Here is a 19,996-nt window from a genome sequence, read left to right on the forward strand (position 1 = left end):
GGAGGTCTCGGGACCGGACCCCTCGGGCGTGGTAGCATCGCAGGGACTGCTGGTACCGCGCCGAGTGTAGTAAGGCCTTGTCCCGAGCCTCCTCCAGCTGGTCCAATGAGTCCTCTCGACTAGTTTGGTTGCTTTGGTCGGTGTAGGCCCTCGTCCTCGAGGAACCGTATTCTAAGTCTGGGGGCAAGATGGCCTCGGCCCCATAGACCAGAAAGAACAGCGTGAAGCCCGTGGCTCGGCTCGGCGTTGTCCTCAGGCTCCAGACCACCGAGGGGAGTTCCTTCATCCATCGCTTGCCGAACTTGTTGAGGTCGTTGTAGATCCGAGGCTTGAGTCCTTGTAGAATCATGCCGTTGGCACGCTCTACTTGCCCATTTGACATGGGGTGAGCCACGGCGGCCCAGTCCACCCGGATGTGGTGATCCTCGCAGAAGTCCAGGAACTTCCTGCCGGTGAACTGGGTGCCGTTGTCGGTGATGATGGAGTTCGGGACCCCGAAGCGATGGATGATGTTGGTGAAGAACGCCACCGCTTGCTTGGACCCGATGCTGTTTAGGGGTCGGACCTCGATCCACTTGGAGAATTTGTCGATGGCGACCAACAGGTGCGTGTAGCCCCCGGGTGCTTTCTGCAAGGGGCCGACGAGGTCCAGACCCCCCACAGCAAAAGGCCAGGTGATGGGTATCGTTTGCAGAGCCTGAGCGGGCAGGTGGGTCTGCCTTGCGTAGAACTGACACCCTTCGCAGGTGCAGACAATTCTAGTAGCGTCGGCCACCGCCGTGGGCCAGTAGAAGCCTTGTCGGAAAGCATTCCCGACAAGGGCTCGAGGCGCTGCGTGATGGCCGCAAGCCCCCGAGTGTATCTCTCGCAGGAGTTCCTGACCTTCGGCGATGGAGATGCATCGCTGGAGGATGCCAGAGGGGCTGCGGTGGTAGAGCTCCTTCTCATCTCCCAGCAAGACGAACGACTTGGCGCGCCGCGCCACCCGCCGAGCTTTGGCTCGGTCGGAGGGTAGCTCTCCTCGGTGGAGATATTGCAGGTACGGGGTCTGCCAGTTTTGATCAGGCGTGACCCCGCTTCGCTCCCCCCCGACATGCAGCGTCTCGCCCTCGGGGGCCGAGGGTACCTCGGGCTAAACCGAGGGTGCCTCGGGCCAAGCCTAGGGTGCCTCGGACTGTGCCGAGGGTACCTCGGGCTGGACCGAGGGTGCCTCGGGCCGAGCCGAGGGCGCCTCGGACTGTGCCGAGGGTACCTCGGGCTGGGCCGAGGGTGCCTCAGGCTCGGGCGTGCCGTCGGTCTTGACGGAGGGCTGGTGCAGATCTCGGGAGAAGACGTCCGGGGGAACCATTGTTCGCCCCAAGGCTATTTTAGCCAGCTCATCCGCAGTCTCGTTGTAGCGCCGAGCGATGTGGTTGAGCTCAAGCCCGTAGAACTTGGCTTCCAGGCGCCGAACCTCATCGCAGTAGGCCTCCATCTTCGGGTCGCGGCAGTGGGAGTTCTTCATGACTTGGTCGATGACGAGCTGCGAGTCACCGCGAGCGTCGAGGCGTCGGACCCCTAGCTCGATGGCGATCCGTAATCCGTTGACCAGAGCCTCATACTCAGCCACATTGTTGGATGCCGGGAAATGGAGGCGTAGCACGTAGCGTAGGTGCTTTCCGAGGGGCGAGATGAAGAGGAGGCCTGCGTCGGCTCCTGTCTTCATCAGCGACCCGTCGAAGAACATGGTCCAGAGCTCCGGTTGGATCGGAGCTGTTGGGAGCTGGGTGTCGACCCATTCGGCCACGAAGTCCGCCAGGACCTGGTACTTGATGGCCTTCCGAGGGGCGAACGAGATTGTTTCGCCCATGATTTCCACCGCCCACTTTGCAATCCTACCCGAGGCCTCTCGGCACTGGATGATCTCCCCTAGTGGGAAGGACGACACCACAGTTACCGGATGAGACTCGAAGTAGTGTCGCAGCTTCCGCCGCGTCAGGATCACCGTGTACAGCAGCTTCTGAACTTGTGGGTAGCGGATCTTGGTTTCGGACAATACCTCGCTGACAAAGTAGACTGGCCTCTGAACGGGCAATGCATGCCCCTCTTCTTGCCTCTCGACCACAATCGCGGCGCTAACCACCTGAGTGGTCACGGCGACGTAGATCAAGAGGGCTCCTCCGGCAGCTGGGGGCACCAAGATAGGCGCCTTCGTGAGGAGCGCCTCCAGGTTCCCGAGGGCTTCCTCGGCATCAGGGGTCCAAGTGAAGCACTCGGCCTTCCTTAAGAGGCGGTACATAGGTAGACCTCTTTCGCCGAGGCGTGAGATGAAGCGGCTCAGAGCCGCGAGACATCCCATGACCCTTTGTACGCCTTTCAAGTCCTTGATGGGCCCCATGCTGGTGATGGCTGCGATCTTCTCCGGGTTGGCTTCGATGCCCCGCTCGGAGACGATGAACCCCAAGAGCATGCCTCGGGGCACCCCGAAGACACACTTTTCGGGATTGAGCTTGACGCCTTTCGCCTTGAGACATCAGAATGTCACTTCAAGGTCGGAAAGGAGGTCGGAGGCTTTCCTCGTCTTGACTACGATGTCATCGACGTAGGCCTCGACCGTCCGGCCAATGTGTTCGCCGAACACATGGTTCATGCACCGCTGGTACGTCACGCCTGCATTCCTCAAGCCGAACGGCATGGTGACATAGCAGTACATGCCGAAGGGTGTGATGAAAGAAGTCGCGAGCTGGTCGGACTCTTTCATCCTGATTTGGTGATACCCTGAGTAGGCATCGAGGAAAGACAGGGTTTCACACCCAGTAGTGGAATCCACGATTTGATCGATACGAGGCAGAGGGTAGGGAACCTTCGGACATGCTTTATTCAGACCAGTGTAGTCTACACACATCCGCCATTTCCCCCCTTTCTTTCTCACAAGCACAGAGTTGGCAAGCCATTCGGGATGGAATACCTCTTTGATGAACCCTGCCGCCATTAGCTTGTGGATCTCCTCGCCTATGGCTCTGCGCTTCCCCTCGTCGAATCGGCGCAGAGGCTGCTTGACGGGTCGGGCTCCGGCTCGGATGTCCAGCGAGTGCTCGGCGACATCCCTCGGTATGCCGGGCATGTCCGAGGGACTCCACGCGAAGACGTCGACGTTCGCGCGGAGAAAGTCGACGAGCACTGCTTCCTATTTGGGATCGAGCTCGGAGCCGATCCGGACTTGCTTGGAGGCGTCACTGCTGGGGTCGAGGGGGGCGGACTTAACCTTCTCCACTGGCTCGAAGTTGTCGGCATGACGCTTCACGTCTGGCACCTCCTTAGAGAGGCTCTCCAGGTCGGCAATGAGGGCCTCGGACTCGGCGAGGGCCTCGGCGTACTCCACGCACTCCACGTCGCATTCGAACGCGTGTTTGTACGTGGGGCCGACGGTGATGACCCCGTTGGGGCCCGGCATCTTGAGCTTCAGGTAGGTGTAGTTGGGGACGGCCATGAACTTCGCGTAGCATGGCCTCCCCAGTACCGCGTGGTAGGTTCCTCGGAACCCGACCACCTCGAACGTCAGGGTCTCCCTTCGGAAGTTGGAGGGTGTTCCGAAGCAGACGGGAAGGTCGAGTTGTCCGAGGGGCTGGACGCGCTTCCCGGGGATGATCCCATGGAAAGGCGCAGCGCCTGCCCGGACCGAGGACGGATCAATACGCAAAAGCCCGAGGGTCTCGGCGTAGATGATGTTGAGGCTGCTGCCTCCGTCCATGAGGACCTTGGTGATCCTGACGTCGCCGATGACGGGGTTGACGACGAGTGGGTATTTCCCCGGGCTCGGCACGTGGTCGGGGTGGTCGGCTTGGTCGAAGGTGATGGGCTTGTCGGACCAGTCTAGGTAGACTGGTGCCGCCACCTTCACCGAACAGACCTTCCGACGCTCTTGCTTGCGGTGCCGAGCCGAGGCGTTCGCCGCTTGCCCACCGTAGATCATGAAGCAGTCGCGGACCTCGGGGAACTCTCCTGCCTGGTGATCTTCCTTCTTGTCGTCGTCGTGGGCCCTGCCACCCTCAGCGGGTGCCCCGGCCCGGTGGAAGTGGCGCCGAAGCATGACGCACTCCTCAAGGGTGTGCTTGACGGGCCCCTGGTGATAGGGGCACAGCTCCTTGAGCATCTTGTCGAAGAGGTTGGCACCTCCGAGGGGTTTCCGAGGGTTCTTGTACTCGGCGACGGTGACAAGGTCCGCGTCGGTGGCGTCGCGTTTCGCTTGCGACTTCTTCTTGCCCTTCTTCTTGGCGTCGCGCTGAGCTGACGCCTTGGGGGCATCTTCCGATGGGCGGCCCTAGGGCTGCTTGTCCTTTCGGAAGATAGCCTCGACCGCCTCCTGGCCGGAGGCGAACTTGGTGGTGATGTCCATCAACTCGCTCGCCCTGGTGGGGGTCTTGCGACCCAGCTTGCTCACCAGGTCGCGGCAGGTGGTGCCGGCGAGGAACGCGCCGATGACATCCGAGTCGGTGATGTTGGGCAGCTTAGTGCGCTGCTTCGAGAATCGTTGGATGTAATCCCGAAGAGACTCTCCCGGCTGCTGTCGGCAGCTTCGGAGGTCCCAGGAATTCTCGGGGCGCACGTACGTGCCCTAGAAATTGCCGGCGAAAGCTTGGACTAGGTCGTCCCAGTTGGAGATCTGCCCCGGAGGCAGGTGCTCCAACCAGGCGCGAGCGGTGTCGGAGAGAAACAGGGGAAGGTTACGGATGATGAGGTTGTCATCGTCCGTTCCACCCAGTTGGCAGGCCAGACGGTAGTCCGCGAGCCACAGTTCCGGTCTCGTCTCCCCCGAGTACTTTGTGATAGTAGTCGGGGGTCGGAACCGGGTCGGGAACGGCGCCCGTCGTATGGCCCGGCTGAAGGCCTCCGGACCGGGTGGTTCGGGCGAGGGACTCCGATCCTCCCCGCTGTCGTAGCGTCCCCCACGCCTGGGGTGGTAGCCTCGGTGCACCCTCTCGTCGAGGCGGGCTCGACGGTCGCGGTGATGGTGCTCGTTGCCGAGGCGACCCGGGGCCGCAGGCGCTGTGGCGCGCGTGCGTCCGGTGTAGACCGAGGCTTCCCGCATGAATCGGGAAGTCGCGGCATGATGTTCCGAGGGGTACCCCTGCCTTCGGGAGGCGGAGCTCTCGGCCCGCCGGACCGTGGCGCCTTCCAGGAGATTCTTGAGCTCTCCCTAGATTCGCCGCCCCTCGGTGGTCGATGGCTCCGGCATCGCGCGGAGGAGCATTGCTGCTGCAGCCAGGTTCTGGCCAACCCCACTGGATGCGGGTGGCGGCCTGACCCTGACATCGTCAGCGACGCGGTGCTGGAAGCCCTGGGGTAGATGACGTATTTCTCCGGCCGGAGGCTGGCCCTGCCCATGCCTGCCCAACGTCCCGGCGGATTGGCTCCAGCGCTCCTGCTCCCTCATCGAGCCTGGCCTGCACCCCGCGGATTTGCTCAAGCTGTGGGTCGTGACCCCCCACCAGAACGGGGACCACAGCTAGCTCCCGTGGGATGTCAACGCGAGGCACCGGCCTAGGGAGATCACCGTCCTCCGGCATGCCGAGATGGTTGCCTTCGGAGGGACCCCCTAGATCGACGTGGAAACATTCGCGGCTTGGGCCGCAGTCCTCGTCGCTGAGGCTGCGGCTACCGTCGGAACAGTCGGAAAGGCAGTAGTCGCATGCGGTCATAAAGTCCCGCATGGCACTGGGGTTGGCAAGTCCGGAGAAATCCCAACAGAAGCTGGGCTCGTCGTCTTCCTCGGGCCCGGAGGGTCCGTAGGTCGAGACGTCCGTCAGCCGGTCCCAAGGTGACCGCATAGAAAACCCCAGAGGGTTCGGACTCGCCTCTACGAGGGCGTCCGCCAAAGCGAAGCCGCTAGGCGGGTCGAGGCTGAATCCGAAAGGCGCGGGATGGGAATCGGTCGGTACCTCTTGGTCGACGGGCGGTGATGAAGTCACGTCGGGGACTGACTGCACCGTCGTCTCAGGTACGAGGGTGATACCCAGCAAGCCTTTCGCGAGCGTGCTGGCGTCGTCCGCTTGCTCGGGATTGGCGTGTCGCGGGGAGACAGCGCTCGACTTCGTCTCAAGCGCGAGGTCGATGTCCGGCGCGCCCCCTGTTGGGGTGCTAGCGCTGTCGACTCGCTCGACAGCCGACGAGGCGCTGCCTCCTGCTTGGCCTTGGTTGCCCCGCCTCCCCCTCCGTCGACGGGGAAGAGGACGGGGCGGGCTCGAAGGTTGTTCTTCCACCACGCGGGGAAGACGTCGTCGATTCCGCCGCCAGCAGGCGGGCTGTCGGCCGCCATTGTCGCTGTGGCCCGGCGGTGGAAAAAGTATCATGTCGTAGCTTCCATCGAGGGACATGAACTCAAGGCTCCCGAAACGGAGCATCGTCCCGGGCCGGAGAGGTTGCTGGAGACTGCCCATCTGGAGCTTAACGGGAAGCTGTTCGTCAACACGCAGCAGGCCCCTACCTGGCGCGCCAACTGTCGGTGTTTCGAGACCGAGGGGTCCCTAAGCTGACGAGTGAATGTGGCCGCGTGCCCCAGCCCAGATGGGTCGACGCGAGGCCGAGCGCGAAGGGGGGAAGTGAGGTGGCCAGAGACAGGCGTGAGAGAGGTGGAAATCCCGCGGCCTTCGTGTTCGTCCCGCGCCCAGGTCGGGTGCGCTTGCAGTAGGAGGTTACAAGCGTCCACGCGGGAGAGGGAGCGAGTGGCTTCAGGCGAGCGCCTGTCTCGTCCTCGTCCCCGCGCGGCCAACCCTCTCTAAGAGGGCCCTGGTTCTTCCTTTTATAGGCGTAAGGAGAGGATCCAGGTGTACAATGGGGGATGTAGCAGAGTGCTACGTGTCTAGCGGGGGAGAGCTAGCGCCCTAAGTACACGCCATCGTGGCGGCCGGAGAGGTTTTGGCGCCCGGTTTGTGTGATGTTGTGGCCGTCGGAGGAGCGCTGGAGCCCGGTGGAGGGACAGCTGTCGGGGCTGTCGAGTCCTTGCTGACGTCCTCTTGCTTCCGTAAGGGGGCCAAGTGCCGCCGTCGTCACAGAGTATGCGGGGCGCCATCATTGCCTATCTGGTGGAGCGAGCCAGATGGGACGCCGGTCTTGTTCCCTGTGGCTCGAGTCAGCTTGGGGTAGGGTGATGATGGCGCCTCCTGTTGACGTGGCTGGTCTGCGCCCTAGGTTGGGCGATGTGGAAGCTCCTCCGAAGTCGAGGTGGAGTCTGTCTTCCGTGGCCGAGGTCGAGTCCGAGCCCCTGGGTCGGGCGAGGCGGAGACCGTCGGCTGAGGCAAGGGCGGAGTCCGAGCCCTGGGTCGGGCGAAGCGGAGTTCGTCGTCTTCTGGGGCTGAGCCCAAGTTCGAGCCCTGGGTCGGGCGAAGCGGAGTTTGTCGTCCTCTGGGGCTGAGCCCAAGTCCGAGCCCTGGGTCGGGCGAAGCGGAGTTCGTCGTCTTCCGGGGCTGAGCCCAAGTCCGAGCCCTGGGTCGGGCAAAGCGGAGTTCGTCGTCTTCCGGGGCTGAGCGCAAGTCCGAGCCCTGGGTCGGGCGGAGCGGAGTTCGCCGTCTTCCGGGACTTAGCCCAAGTCTGAGCCCTGGGTCGGGCGGAGCGGAGTTCGCCGTCTTCCGGGACTTAGCCCAAGTCCGAGCCCTGGGTCGGGCGGAGCGAAGTTCGCTGTCTTCCAGGGCTTAGCCCGAGTCCAAGCCCTGGGTCGGGCGAAGCGGAGCTTCCTATGGCGCCTGCGGCCGGGCCTGACTGCCTGTCAGCCTCACTCTGTCAAGTGGCACCGCAGTCGGAGCGGTGCAGGCGGCGCTGTCTTTCTGTCAGGCTGGTCAGTGGAGCGGCGAAGTGACGGCGGTCACTTCGGCTCTGTCAGCTGAAGGGCGCGCGTCAGGATAAAGGTGTCAGGCCACCTTTGCATTAAATGCTCCTGCGATTTGGTCGGTCGGTGCGGCGATTTGGTCAGGGTTGCTTCTTGGCGAAGACAGGGCCTCGGGTGAGCCGGGAATACGTTAGCCGCTGGAGGGGGGCCTCGGGCGAGGCGGAGATCCTCCGGGGTCGGCTGCCCTTGTCCGAGGCTAGGCTCGGGCGAGGCGTGATCGTGTCCCTCGAATGGACCGATCCCTGACTTAATCGCACCCATCAGGCCTTTGCAGCTTTATGCTGATGGGGGTTACCAGCTGAGAATTAGGAGCCTTGAGGGTACCCCTAATTATGGTCCCCGACACCTTTGTTACATGATGATTGTACTGTTGATCCCTATGTTAAAAAAGAGTTGTGTGATGATTCTTCTATTATTTATATGCCAAAACTTGAGAACAAACTTGATATTGTTGCTTCCAATCCTATTAATTATGCTAAAATTAGAACCTTCAATCTTACAACTAGTGTGCATAATAAGCTGACATTGTTATCTTCTGTTAATACTTTGTGTTATATTGAATTCAATGTTCTTTGTCATATAAATAATTTAGAGGAGAAACTTTCTTTTAGTGTTGATTTTCCATGGATATCTAAACATACGTATTATTTTATTGGAAGATATAATTGTAAAAAAGAATATATGGTACATCGCTTATATATTTGTTCGAATCCAAAATCTCCTTTAGTCATTAATGTGATAAATTAGAGGGTTATGCTAAAACTAACCATATCACGTCGAGTTCCACTTGTTCTTCTTTGTACATTTTTCAATAAAAGGATCAAATCTAGAAGGGGAGCAAGGTTGGATGATGTCAAAAGTGCAACAACTACTTTCGCAAATACCAATAACTTTGAGTTGAGGACAACTCAAAATCAAGAAGGGAAGAATGATGAGGACATGTATACCAACTATATTACCAAGGTCCAATCAACGATAGAGTCTCAAGCCAAAGTGGAGTTGAAGTCTAATTTATTCGTGAGTCTAATTTGGGCTGCAGGAGTGAGCATCACAAAAATGGATGCCTAGCCACATACGGACTCCGTTTTGGGTGTTCTAGATATCATTAGGAAGCGAAGAAAATAAGATTCCCAACCCAACTAATCCCATGCCAAAATATGCTTGGAGTTGATGGGAATTGTGGTAACAAGATGACATCCAGAATCTGTCAGAAATCATATTCATCTGTTTTTGGGCTTGAAGGCCTTGTACACCCTAGGGTTGCTCGACCACCCCCTGGACGCTGCCTTAGACATATTTCTTGCTTTTATTTGCACTAGTATCTATTAGACTAGATGGTTTTGCTTAGATTGTTTTGTTGTATACAGTTTCATTGTCTCGTCGATTTGTGGAACTTCAACTTGAGTGCTTAATCCTTTCTATTCGCGTTGCATCTACTATGTTCTTGCTTGTGTTCTTCGATTCACGTGTAGAGATTAGTCTTCTTGGTGAAGTCAACTGGATTGTGACACAGTTAATAACTAGATAAGAAGTGGTGTTAAGGTTGTAGGGTTCGGGTCTTTTTTAACCAAAGTATGTTGGCAAGTATGACACATAGGACTGACACACTATAGGATCTCGACAGCAGAAGACCCCATTTTTACCTTTCTACGCACTCCCTCACAGGGGAACCTTGTATGAGGCTCCTACCTTAAACTATAAAAGGAAGGGTCGGCTTCAACGACGAGAGGGACGAGAAGAACATACACGAAAAGAGTAAGAGTCCCTTAAAGCCTAGAAATACTTAGATCTATAGGACTTCAGCTCATGACACACAATCCTAACCCACACACACTTACACCAGAGATTTGGGAACACTTCCCTCTCTCGCCTTTTTGTAACCCCCTACTATGAGCAAGTTGGTGCCGGTAGCGCAAGCCATTGAAGACTAGAATATAGACATTCGGCCCGAACCAGTATAACTCTTGCGTCCACCTCGCACACCATCTAGGCCTAGAACGCACATTACAAATTTACTCGCTAGTGCTTACTCAAAACATCAACACATAGCTATCATCAATATGTGATGCATGTTATGTTACACAAGGATAAAATGTTTCATGGATAAACTTAGTAGCAACTAATAAATTATTCATCGTTACTCTATTCATTTTCTAACACAATAATCATTCAGATGATCCATATTACAAATTTACTAGTTACTTCCTATGTTCTAATGTGTGTGTGCATCTGTTGCAGCGCACCTTTATAAAATTTTCACAATCTTTTTTGCATTGTGCTAATGATTTTTTGGTAGTGAATTTGTATGGGGTGGATCATGAGATCTAGAACTGAAAGTAAGTGGCCAAAAAATATGAGAATTTAGAGTCTTTGACTCTCGATGCGAGATAATACCATACCTGATGCATGTTGGTGACTATTGTTTATGATATGATGAATTGTCCTGGATTGGAGCTACCATCCCCCTTTATAGTCCAAGGAGGTGTGGTAGATTACAAAAAACTTATCTTGTCGTCAACTAGATAAAAATGGGGATTGACCTAAAACAACTCTCCCTACAATCATAGAGATCTATCTCTATCTGTACTTGTAGATTCCCTTATAAATTAGATATATAATTGCTATATCATCATTATCACAAATCATCATTTTCCCTTATCTATTCATACATATTGATCCTGTCCTGACATATGGGCTGAGTCTCCTAGTGTCGGAATCCAAGTCCTTTGGTTGAGTCTAAGTTACTCAGTCTGAATCCCTCAACCAAGTCCGAGTTGCTCAAGCCCACTAGTTAGTGCCTTAACTTGGGTAAGCTAGACTCTGTCGATTGAAACTTGCTTCCTGATAGTCTTGATGTTGTTTTTGAGTTGTTTCTTCTGGTAGCTGAGTTGTCTATATCAATGTGCAGCCCCTAAGTCATAGGACTCGACCTTTTACTATTCATAGCTCAACCAAAAATCATCGGATTGGTGATCTAGAATCTACATATACTGTTTTAGCTTCCACCTGTCAGTTCGGCTTTTAGGGTTATACTTCACATTCCTTTGCAAGGTTATAGATACTCGATGTGCCATCGTTTAGGGTTACGAGAACCCTAACTCTCGAGCAACATTCTCCGTCGTCGTCGCAACATTTGAGAGCGCCTTTTCTGCTTCTGTCGCACTCCAATGCTTGATTCCTCAAATCATAGCATGAAACCTCTTGCCTCAACCACAAGCGCACAACCATGTCGCCTCGCATCCGCATAAGTTTGAGAAGTATATCATCGAAGCAAAGGATCTGAAGATATTGACAATTGTGAAGCTTCTTCCTAACAAAGATATCATCCAATGGAAACTGCTAGCAAGAGTGGTTCAATTCCCACGCTTGATGTCGACCTGATTGTTGTATTTTTTTAGTTTTTCTTGCATGGATTGAAGATTTCTGGCTCTTCTTTTTGAGGTGCTTGCTTGATTATTACAAAATTGTGTCGATTCACCTGAACATGAACACAATCCTTCACATTGCTATATTTTTTCATCTGTGTGAGGCGTTTCTAGGGATTTCCCCCTTTTCCTCGTATTCTAGTACCTTTTCTTTCTCTGCCTTTACCCTAACAAAGAAACCCTAGCCGTCGTGGGAGGTGTTGGAGCCCAGTTGAGGGGAACATGTCAATACCTTTATTATCCTTTCAAAACCTTCTTAAAAATTGACACAAGAAGTGGTTTTATATTGGCAACTATACTCCAAAATCACCCGAGTTCCTTGGCCATTGCCCAACCTAGTGCCTGGAGTGGATGAGTGACCCAGCCCCCAAGTACATTATGGATGAAAATGGGTACCTGAACTGTTAGGACAAATCTAATATTTTAAAATAGATATGTATGAAATTCGATGCTAATCTTTTCTTGTGTTATCAAGCGCATTGTTACATACAAGAATAAATTTTGCATAAATTGTTTTGTACATTATTTGCTCTCTACAACAAAAAAGGTGAAAATTTATCTGTATCCGAATTGTATATCTATTATTTGAGAACATGTATGATAAGATTTACTTTACAAAATTTTACAAGCTCAATGTTGAAAACGAGAATATGAATTTACATAGTAGATTTTATATCATATTTACTCACAATCAAGAAAAGAGACCAAAAATTGATTTCCGAATAAGTATTCGTTTTCATCCCTAAACTACATTGATGCAGTGACAAGTACTGCAAAGAGAATTGTAGATAGGAAAACCCTTGGGCTCTCTAGTGTGCATGTAGCCACTGATTGGATTCGAAGCCGAGTCCCCCATTGAAAGAGAAAACCAACTATTCTTGGGAGTACCGCGGGCTGGCTAATCCTTAGGTCTAGTGACGCAGACATCCCAGAGGCCATGGTGAAGGCATACTTGAAGCAGATCTTTCGTAACATTGGAGATTATCCTGATAGATGCTTTGTTAAAGCCTATTCTCATCATACCCCCATCCAAAGGCATGCATATAATCTCTATTGTTGGATTGCCATTTGCATTATGCAACTATATGATCCTCAGGACTCTGAGAGATATCAGTCGTGCTCACGATTACGAGCAGCTCAAACCCTCACAAATTAGAGTTTTGAAACGGTTTTATACGATAAGATAAAAGGTTATATAATTGTTATTGTTTGATATTAAGAAATTATTGTGTTTTTCATATATCTACTATATAATGAAGCTATACATATGATTTCGATCCTGGCACATGTATAGTCGAAATCAGGTATGACAAATTTACTTGAAAACTAGCTACAAATATTTATGATACTAAATTAACATCGTTATATTAATTATAAACTATCTTCTAAAGTAAATCTATTTAAATTGTAAACATTATTTTTGTTTTCTATAAATTTAATTAATTAAAAGATATTTGGCTTTCAAACTTAGGATTTACATTTTTTAAGGATAGAGGGTGCTGCATTGAGGCATCAGAAATTTTGAATCTTAAAGCGACAGGTAATTTGTTGAATTCTTTGACTGTTGAGGCTAACTTTAGATAGGCCACCCTAAATGCTTCTCTCCTCTAAATATAGTGAAGATTCTCTCATACCCTCCAACAATGTCTCTAAAGCGTCTTTTAAATATAGATGATGTTATACCGATCTTTCTATATATAGAGTTTCTCTCTCATCTACTTTATCTATTTTAATACTTTAAATATATATTAAGAAAATCTAAAACATTTATAAAATATTTAAGGATATGACAAATACACCCATACACAAAAATTAGAGAAAATATATATTTATTATAGGTATTTATATAGAGAGGACGATGTTGGGGAATGAGATATAGAGGAAGATGAGACATAAATGAATGAATCTTTTAGATAGGAAGGCATGACTTAGCCTCCTTTGGTAGAGCTCCTTCAAAAAATCTATCAAAGGGGGGCTTTTTGATAGGTTTTTCCTAGAAAAAAAAAGCTCTTCCAAAAAAACAGCAGAAGGCAAGAGCCAAAAAAAAGTAGCTTCTATCGGTTCGTTTTCAATGTTTTTTATTCGTCGACACTACATCATAAGAGAAGCTACAGAAAAAGCTATATTTTCAACCAAACAAGATACTCTTTCTAGTGCTCTTCTTAATAAGCAATAACTATTTTCTTAGAGAACCGAAGTTAAGGCTGAAGCCAGCAAAGAAAGAGCTCTACCAAACCTTACAATTTCTGACGTAGTAGCAACCCTGACATGCCAGAAACCATCGCTAGCATAACCAAATCTTTTTTCCTCCTAAAGACTGGTTTGTATTAGAGTGGATTGATAAGAATCCTTTGCTATTCAATTTCCTTCTAAGAATCCTTTGCTATTCAATTTCCTTCTCAATCTTCTGTCATCAAACTAGCCTTTTTTTCTGTCACCAAACAAGCCCTAAAAGCTAGTACAATAATTTATTTTTTTTTCTTAAAAGTTAGTACAGTGATTTAAGAAAAATAAATTTCAGACTATGGGAGAGCTAAAACAAGGCCGTGAACACGACCAGTAGAAAACGGACAAACAAATTCAGCGTGGACACAAACGCAACAGCTAAAATAAGGCCGCGTGCATCCATCCATCCATCCGACCGTCTATTTACACATCTCAGTCTCAAACACTCAACTCACAAGAGGCCCCTCCGGCGTACGACCGGCCGGGTCAGTCCCACACAATAGCAGACTTCTTCGGCGTCACCATGTCGCTGTGCGGCGCCGGTCCTCCCCTCGAGAGCGGCCTGGCAGCGGGCACCATCGGCGCCAGGTAGTTGCCTACCCGGACGTACCCGCGCGCGTCGTACCGCCCACCGTGGTGCGGCACGGGCACAGGCACGGGCACGGGCACGGGCGCCGTCGGGTACTGGTGCTGGTAGTGGTGGAAATTGTTCTGCAACAGCATGGGCCCCGCGCCGGCGTGCCTTGGTGAGCCGCTCACGTAGCCCGATATGCTGCCGTCCACGCCGTGCTGATGCAAGCGCCGCGCCGCCGCGTCCAGGGTGCTGAGGTTCGGCGAGCTCCGGACGCGCTGCATCCCGAACCCAACGCCCAACGCGTTGGCGCGCGGGGAGTTGCCCGCCGAGACGGCGCCGTGCGGCTGGGCGGAGAACGGCGGGCTCCCGTCGGGCGAGGCTGGTACGGTGGCCACGTAGCGCTCCGGCTGGAATTGGCGGTGCTGCTGATGGTGGTGGTGATGCGGGTGGAGGCGCGACAGACCAGCGTAGCGGGTAGACGAGGGCACGGTGGGTGCGGCGGCCGACGGGTGGGGCGCGGTGGCCTGCGGCGTGAAGACGTAGACGCGGAAGCGCGGGGACGTGGTCGGCGAGCGCTTCGCCTCGAGGCGGTCGTACTCGTCCAGCATGTGGACCAGGTCCTCGTCGCAGGTGACGGAGACGAGCACGTCGAGTTCCTCGGCGAGGGAGAGCAGCTGGTACTTGATGGCCGCGACCTCCGTCTTGAACATGTCCTCCACCTTCTTCTTCAACTCTGCACAGGGCAACGACAGACATCTCGGCCTGCTGAGAGCCAAACGGCGGCAGGTCACGCAGCGCGGCACAGCGCATGGAGAAAGCGAACAACACCCACCGCGGAAGCAGATGGAGCGAGGCACGGCGAGGACGCGGGTCTCCCCGCCGACGTACTTGAGCACGCCGTCGTGCGGGCGGGGCACGATGCGGCCGCCGAAGCTGCAGAGGATCTTGATGCGGCCTCCCCCACCAGCTCCGCCCGCGCCGCCGCAGATGCAGGTCGGCGAAAGATGCACGTCCTCATCTGTGGTCGTGCCCTCGGACTCCGTCGTCGTCACCATTGGCGGCGCACCCATCGCGTCTTCTATCTCGGCCATGGGGTGCCTTCACTTGAATCCCAGCAGAAGCAGAGCACGCGAAGGAATATCCCGTAAATATCAGACCTGCGCAGGAACCGCAACACGCTTTAATATCAACTTGCACAGATGCCCCTCCAGAGTCGAGGCGAATCCATATTGGTATTTGGAGCACACAACAACAACATGAAGATCCAGTTTTTTTTTTACTTTAACTGCAGTATGAGCCCATATCTTGGGGAGAAAAAATTGCAAATACTGAAATGCGAGATGAACTCACACCAGAACGGTCAAAGAAGTAGCGTTTCCCTAGGGTTACGAAAAGACGATCCCGAAAGCAACAACAGCTTCCAGCATCAAGCCAGGCGTGTGGACATGAAAGCGCCCCCCACGAATACGACAGAGACGGTGTCATGTCTGGCTGAGCGATTAATCACGCTCAAACTAATGAGCGACAGCAGATGAGATGCCAGCCTTGCAAGTTATGGGTTTCCAGGCCAGCATTATCCTTCCGACGGCTACCAGAATAAACCAGCAAAAGAAAAGGCGTGCATTTTCTTTGGAGCAGCAAGGAATCAGTACGCGGCAGCCAACCTGTTCAGAAACCGCCTGGGCTGGCTGACGACGACCTAACAGATTCCAAAACACTAGATCGGAACTTGCAGAAGAGAACAACCATCCAGATGAGCAAAAAAAACAAAGAAACGCGTAGGCAGATCGGGGAGGAAGACACCGGTCCAATCGGCAGTGAGAAGAGGCTCACCAGAGATAACGGAACGAAGCGGGAGTGGAGTACTAATCCAACCAACCGGCGGCGGCGGCGGTACGGGCGACGGACGAACAGCCGCCGAGCGACCCAGATCGAGCCGGACAAAGGAACAACAACAAGGGGGCGGAAGCAAGCGAAGGGCGACCCCCGAGAAACTTAGTAGAACTAAGTTATTATTCGTCCGGGTCCGGGACAGAGGCCGATGAATCTTCCATTCGGGAGTGGCTGATCAATCTTCGCCTCTCCTCACCGGCGGGCGTGGCCGGATTTAGGGAGGACGGACGGACGGACGCGCAGGTCGGGGGCTCCTAGATTCGAGGACCAGCCGCTAGCCTATTCTTGGGGCGGGGGGGGATGGGATGGGGTGGGGCGATTGCCGATTTCTTCCTCCCTCCGCGCCCGCGGAGGACTTGGAACTGGAACTCACACGGCGGCTGCGGCCTCGCCCGCGAGGCGAGCCGGTTGTGAAATGAAATAGGTGCCCCGATGCCGGGCCGTCCGGACGGGTGACGCGAATATTCGCGTAACACTTGGGGGGGTTCGTTTGCGTCTTGCGTGCCGTGGTCGGTTAGTGGGTAGCGCGACGGCTCTGACGCGCCGGGCGGGGCGGTTCTCGCCGACGCCGAGGAGGTGCGGTGCGAACGCGTACCCGCTTGGGTGGTGTCTGTGTGTCACGTATACAGAGTTCTGTTGGGCACCCACAATGCAGCCACGGCGTACATAAATTGGCGTGTGTACATATTTATAAAGCTACTGATATTTCTGCCCGAGATCGTGTCTACTGTCTAGTGTCTAGTAAACCTGATGGGTAAAAACCCTATTAGGACACGGGTATGATGGATTTTGATTGGGTCATTTGTTATGTCCATCGGGTACGGTGGGCGTGGGTATGTTCTCTGTTGCCCCATACCCGCTACCCGATGGGGAACCCGCTAATATATGACACGTGGGTCCGGATTTATCCGTCTGATTGGTTGTTGTACACTGGTAGGCTGGCTCGTATCCGAGGGGTCAGGCTCCTTGTGCACAGGCTTGGTATGTACATATGCTTTTGTTTGGTTGGTTGTATTATTACATTCAGGACAAATATAACCTGTGTTTGGTTATCTACACCAAAACGTGTATTAGAGAAGAGTGAATAAATAAATCTTTAAATATTATATAGCATGTGTGGTTTAGTTTTGTCAAAAAAATCCAGGAACATGAATATAAAATCGGTTCGATGATTAACTTTTTTATTTAAAAGATATGATGCAAGAACAAATATAAATGTGTTCTCGTTTTGCGTGCAACTACATGCAACAGCATGCCACCGGACTGCACGCCGGCGTACGCGCGCTGGGAGCATCTCCCGCGGGCCTGGCTCACCATCTATTTTTGCATCCGTTCAACCAGTACGCTGAGAGAAGTAAACCAAACAATATGCACTTTGAGACTCCGCGGGTGCAGCTGCAACCTTCCGCACATCAACCAAACAGGCAGTATATGTCTCATATAAAATGAATTTGCTCTCGCTATTTGCTAACCCTAATACCCTAACGCGACCACCAGGGGTCCAGTCGTCCAGGGCACCACGCACGGAGGCACCAGGCGTCTAGGCACCAGGCCAGCCGCCAGCCCGCCAGACGGAGTGACGGACCATCCAGAATTCTAGATTCCAGGCGTCCAAGGCTCCAAGCCATCCTCCGGTCCTCCCATCCACCACCGGTCCACCGCCACTCCGCCAGCCGACCACTAGGTCACCAGGCCGCACCGCTGCAGCTCGCAATCGGCGGTCGGAGGTCGGCCAGTCGCCCTCGCCCAGGTCTCCACTCTCCCGCACCCAGTGACCCAGGTCTCCCGTCTCCCAGGTATGCTGTCGCTGCTGATGTCTTCGTCGGTATCGGCTACGTCGAGCCCACAGTCCATAGAGAACGGTGACCATGACCCAAGCTCTAGGCCAGCAGCCTCGTCCCCTCCTCTGCAGATTCAGGCAGGGGACTTATCATCCTCTCCGGAGACGACCAGCTCAGACAACGCAAGGTGAGCTGTGAGCACTGAGCACAATCTGTTCGTTTGATTTTTGGTATATTTGATTCAATATATGGTTGTTCTTGTTGTGTTTGTTATCTGTGCGATTGTACTGAACACCGATTGTGAGTAAACTTTCATTGAACTAACATCGTGACGGCGACCTCGCGAAGGGGCGCCGCTGCTGCTACCGTTGTCACGGCCGGCGCCACTACTAAAGATAATCTAATGGGTAAAACAGTGGCCTCGCCATTCAAGAAGAGTCGTCGCGTCACCGCCAATCGAAGTCGCCTCGCTGTTGAAGGACCACCAGCTACGCCCGCTAAAGATTCTTCCACCATCTCCAGCGTAGAGTTGTTGAAATCAACGGGGTTCGATGCACGCAAACCCCTCTTTTTTTACTTGAATGTGTTCTTTATTTATCAGGATTCCATGTAATATTTTTTTATCACATCTCAATGTATAATTGTATGCTAGAATTTAATCCGTTGCTAATTTTAGATTCATTTGATGTTAGTTTCAGATTATGTTTGTTAATATGGTAGTAGTACTTCCAATTATATTTTGTAGCTATGCATTCACTAATTTCTACATCTGTAGCTATCCATTCCAATTAGCACAGTTGCCTCAGAGTCCGCTTTTAGCACAAGTGGTTGTGTTCTTAGCGAGCACCGCAGCCGACTTACTCCAGAGATCTTGGAGGCGCTTATGTGCTCACAAGATTGGATGCGACGCAAGTATCTAGGTATAATTGCTTTGCACAATTCATACTTGTTCTTTCTTTTCCAAAAATTATGCTACGTACATATAATGATATAATTACACTTTTGTTTCATAGATGCATCTAATGCTGACCAACCTGAAACATTTTGGACTTGCCTTCAAGAGATGTAGGAAGGGATGCAGGTGATATTTTTGAGCTGTCACACATGTGTATACTCTACATGTTTAAATAGACAAATACTAATAGTTCTTTTACTGCTTTGTAGAAGCTTTTACTCTGAGCAACAAGACTGGAATTGGAAGAGAAGGGTGCCCTTAAGCTCCAACAGCTTAGAAGTCTTATATATTCAAATATTAAGTATTGTGTATTGAACAATTAGATTTGAAGGCATGATTTTGTCCACAGTTTTGTAGAATCAATGCTATGTTTTGTGTGATTTGAAGGCATGATATTGCCATTTAATGTTGAATATTGTTGAACATGTGATAAAATTATGTTGGGTTCGATACATTTGTTATGTTGGTACTTAATTTTGCGATTCAAATGCTCATGTCTATCGTAATGTTAATGGGTATGGGTACCCGATGGGTACCCGCTACCCATGGTGGGTATGGGTATGGCGTAATTTTGTACCCATGATGGGTAGTGGGTATGGGTATGGGTCAATTTTTTCCTAGTGGGTATGGGTATGGCTTCGTGTGCCCACTGGGTACCTTACCCACTGCCATCCCTAGTCCTGTGGATGAGGGCACCCATGTTTCATCAGAGGTTAGAACAAGTTTATTAATATAGCTGATAACGGAGTTTATAATATTAATATAACATATACAACTAACTGAAAGCTTAGTTATATAATAGGCCTATCATAATACAAGCTACACATTTAATATTTGGTCTACCACTTTCTCTTATAAGTTGTCTTAGAATTTGTAAACAAAATATTTTAGTTGTCTACTGGTGAGCAGCCTGTTTCCTTTCTCACTCTATTTCTCTTTCTTCCACATCACCATAAATTTGTCATAGCATCTCTAACAACATGTCCACATCACCTTATTATACTTATTCTTACAGGGCTTAATGGGTGACAACTTTTGACCTTAGAGTGTGTTCAACCATGCCGCATGGGCGCGTGCTTGAACCTCGTTGGCGGTTGGTTCTCCCCAACCCTGACCGTCCCCCCCCCCTCAAATGGCCAATGTCGTCAGCCCCCTCCCTGGCACGTGGGCCCGCGCCTGCGACGTCGTCTCCCCGCTCATGGGCTGGCTGGGCCACGTGCCTGGGTGGGCCAAAATCCCCCCGGCCTGTTAAACCCAAGAATCATTTTCCTTTTCCCTTTT

At 52.3% G+C, this 19,996-nt stretch overlaps 1 protein-coding gene and 1 long non-coding RNA gene across 8 annotated transcripts; one reads left to right on the forward strand and one right to left on the reverse strand.

Annotated features, from left to right (window-relative positions):
- Nucleotides 1-13,735: 13,735 nt before the first annotated feature.
- Nucleotides 13,736-16,399, reverse strand: LOC100284710 (uncharacterized). Of its 7 annotated transcripts, none has more exons than XM_035961490.1 (3): nt 15,751-15,888; nt 14,919-15,243; nt 13,736-14,819 (listed from the first exon to the last, which is right to left on the reverse strand). In XM_035961490.1, exons 2-3 carry the CDS (start codon nt 15,175-15,177, stop codon nt 13,999-14,001), a joined length of 1,080 nt encoding a protein of 359 aa, XP_035817383.1. In that variant the 5' UTR covers nt 15,178-15,243; nt 15,751-15,888; the 3' UTR covers nt 13,736-13,998. The 7 variants fall into 7 exon arrangements, with proteins under 7 accessions (XP_035817383.1, XP_035817382.1, XP_035817378.1 ...); XM_035961489.1 differs by lacking the exon at nt 15,751-15,888 and adding an exon at nt 15,367-15,437; NM_001157605.2 differs by lacking the exon at nt 15,751-15,888 and adding an exon at nt 15,920-16,360 and having other exon boundaries at nt 13,782-14,819.
- Nucleotides 16,400-17,585: 1,186 nt separating this feature from the next.
- LOC100502396 (uncharacterized) lies at nt 17,586-18,467 on the forward strand. Its single transcript, NR_169064.1, has 2 exons — nt 17,586-17,947; nt 18,109-18,467. It is a non-coding gene; the product is annotated as an uncharacterized lncRNA (long non-coding RNA).
- Nucleotides 18,468-19,996: the final 1,529 nt, after the last annotated feature.

The sequence above is a fragment of the Zea mays genome, chromosome 8, assembly GCF_902167145.1.
Source record: "Zea mays cultivar B73 chromosome 8, Zm-B73-REFERENCE-NAM-5.0, whole genome shotgun sequence".
Lineage (NCBI taxonomy): Eukaryota > Viridiplantae > Streptophyta > Magnoliopsida > Poales > Poaceae > Zea > Zea mays.

Excerpts from the sequence above, each read along its gene's own strand:
- LOC100284710 (XM_035961485.1), bottom strand. The coding sequence starts at position 15,177 with ATGGCCGAGATAGAAGACGCGATGGGTGCGCCGCCAATGGTGACGACG.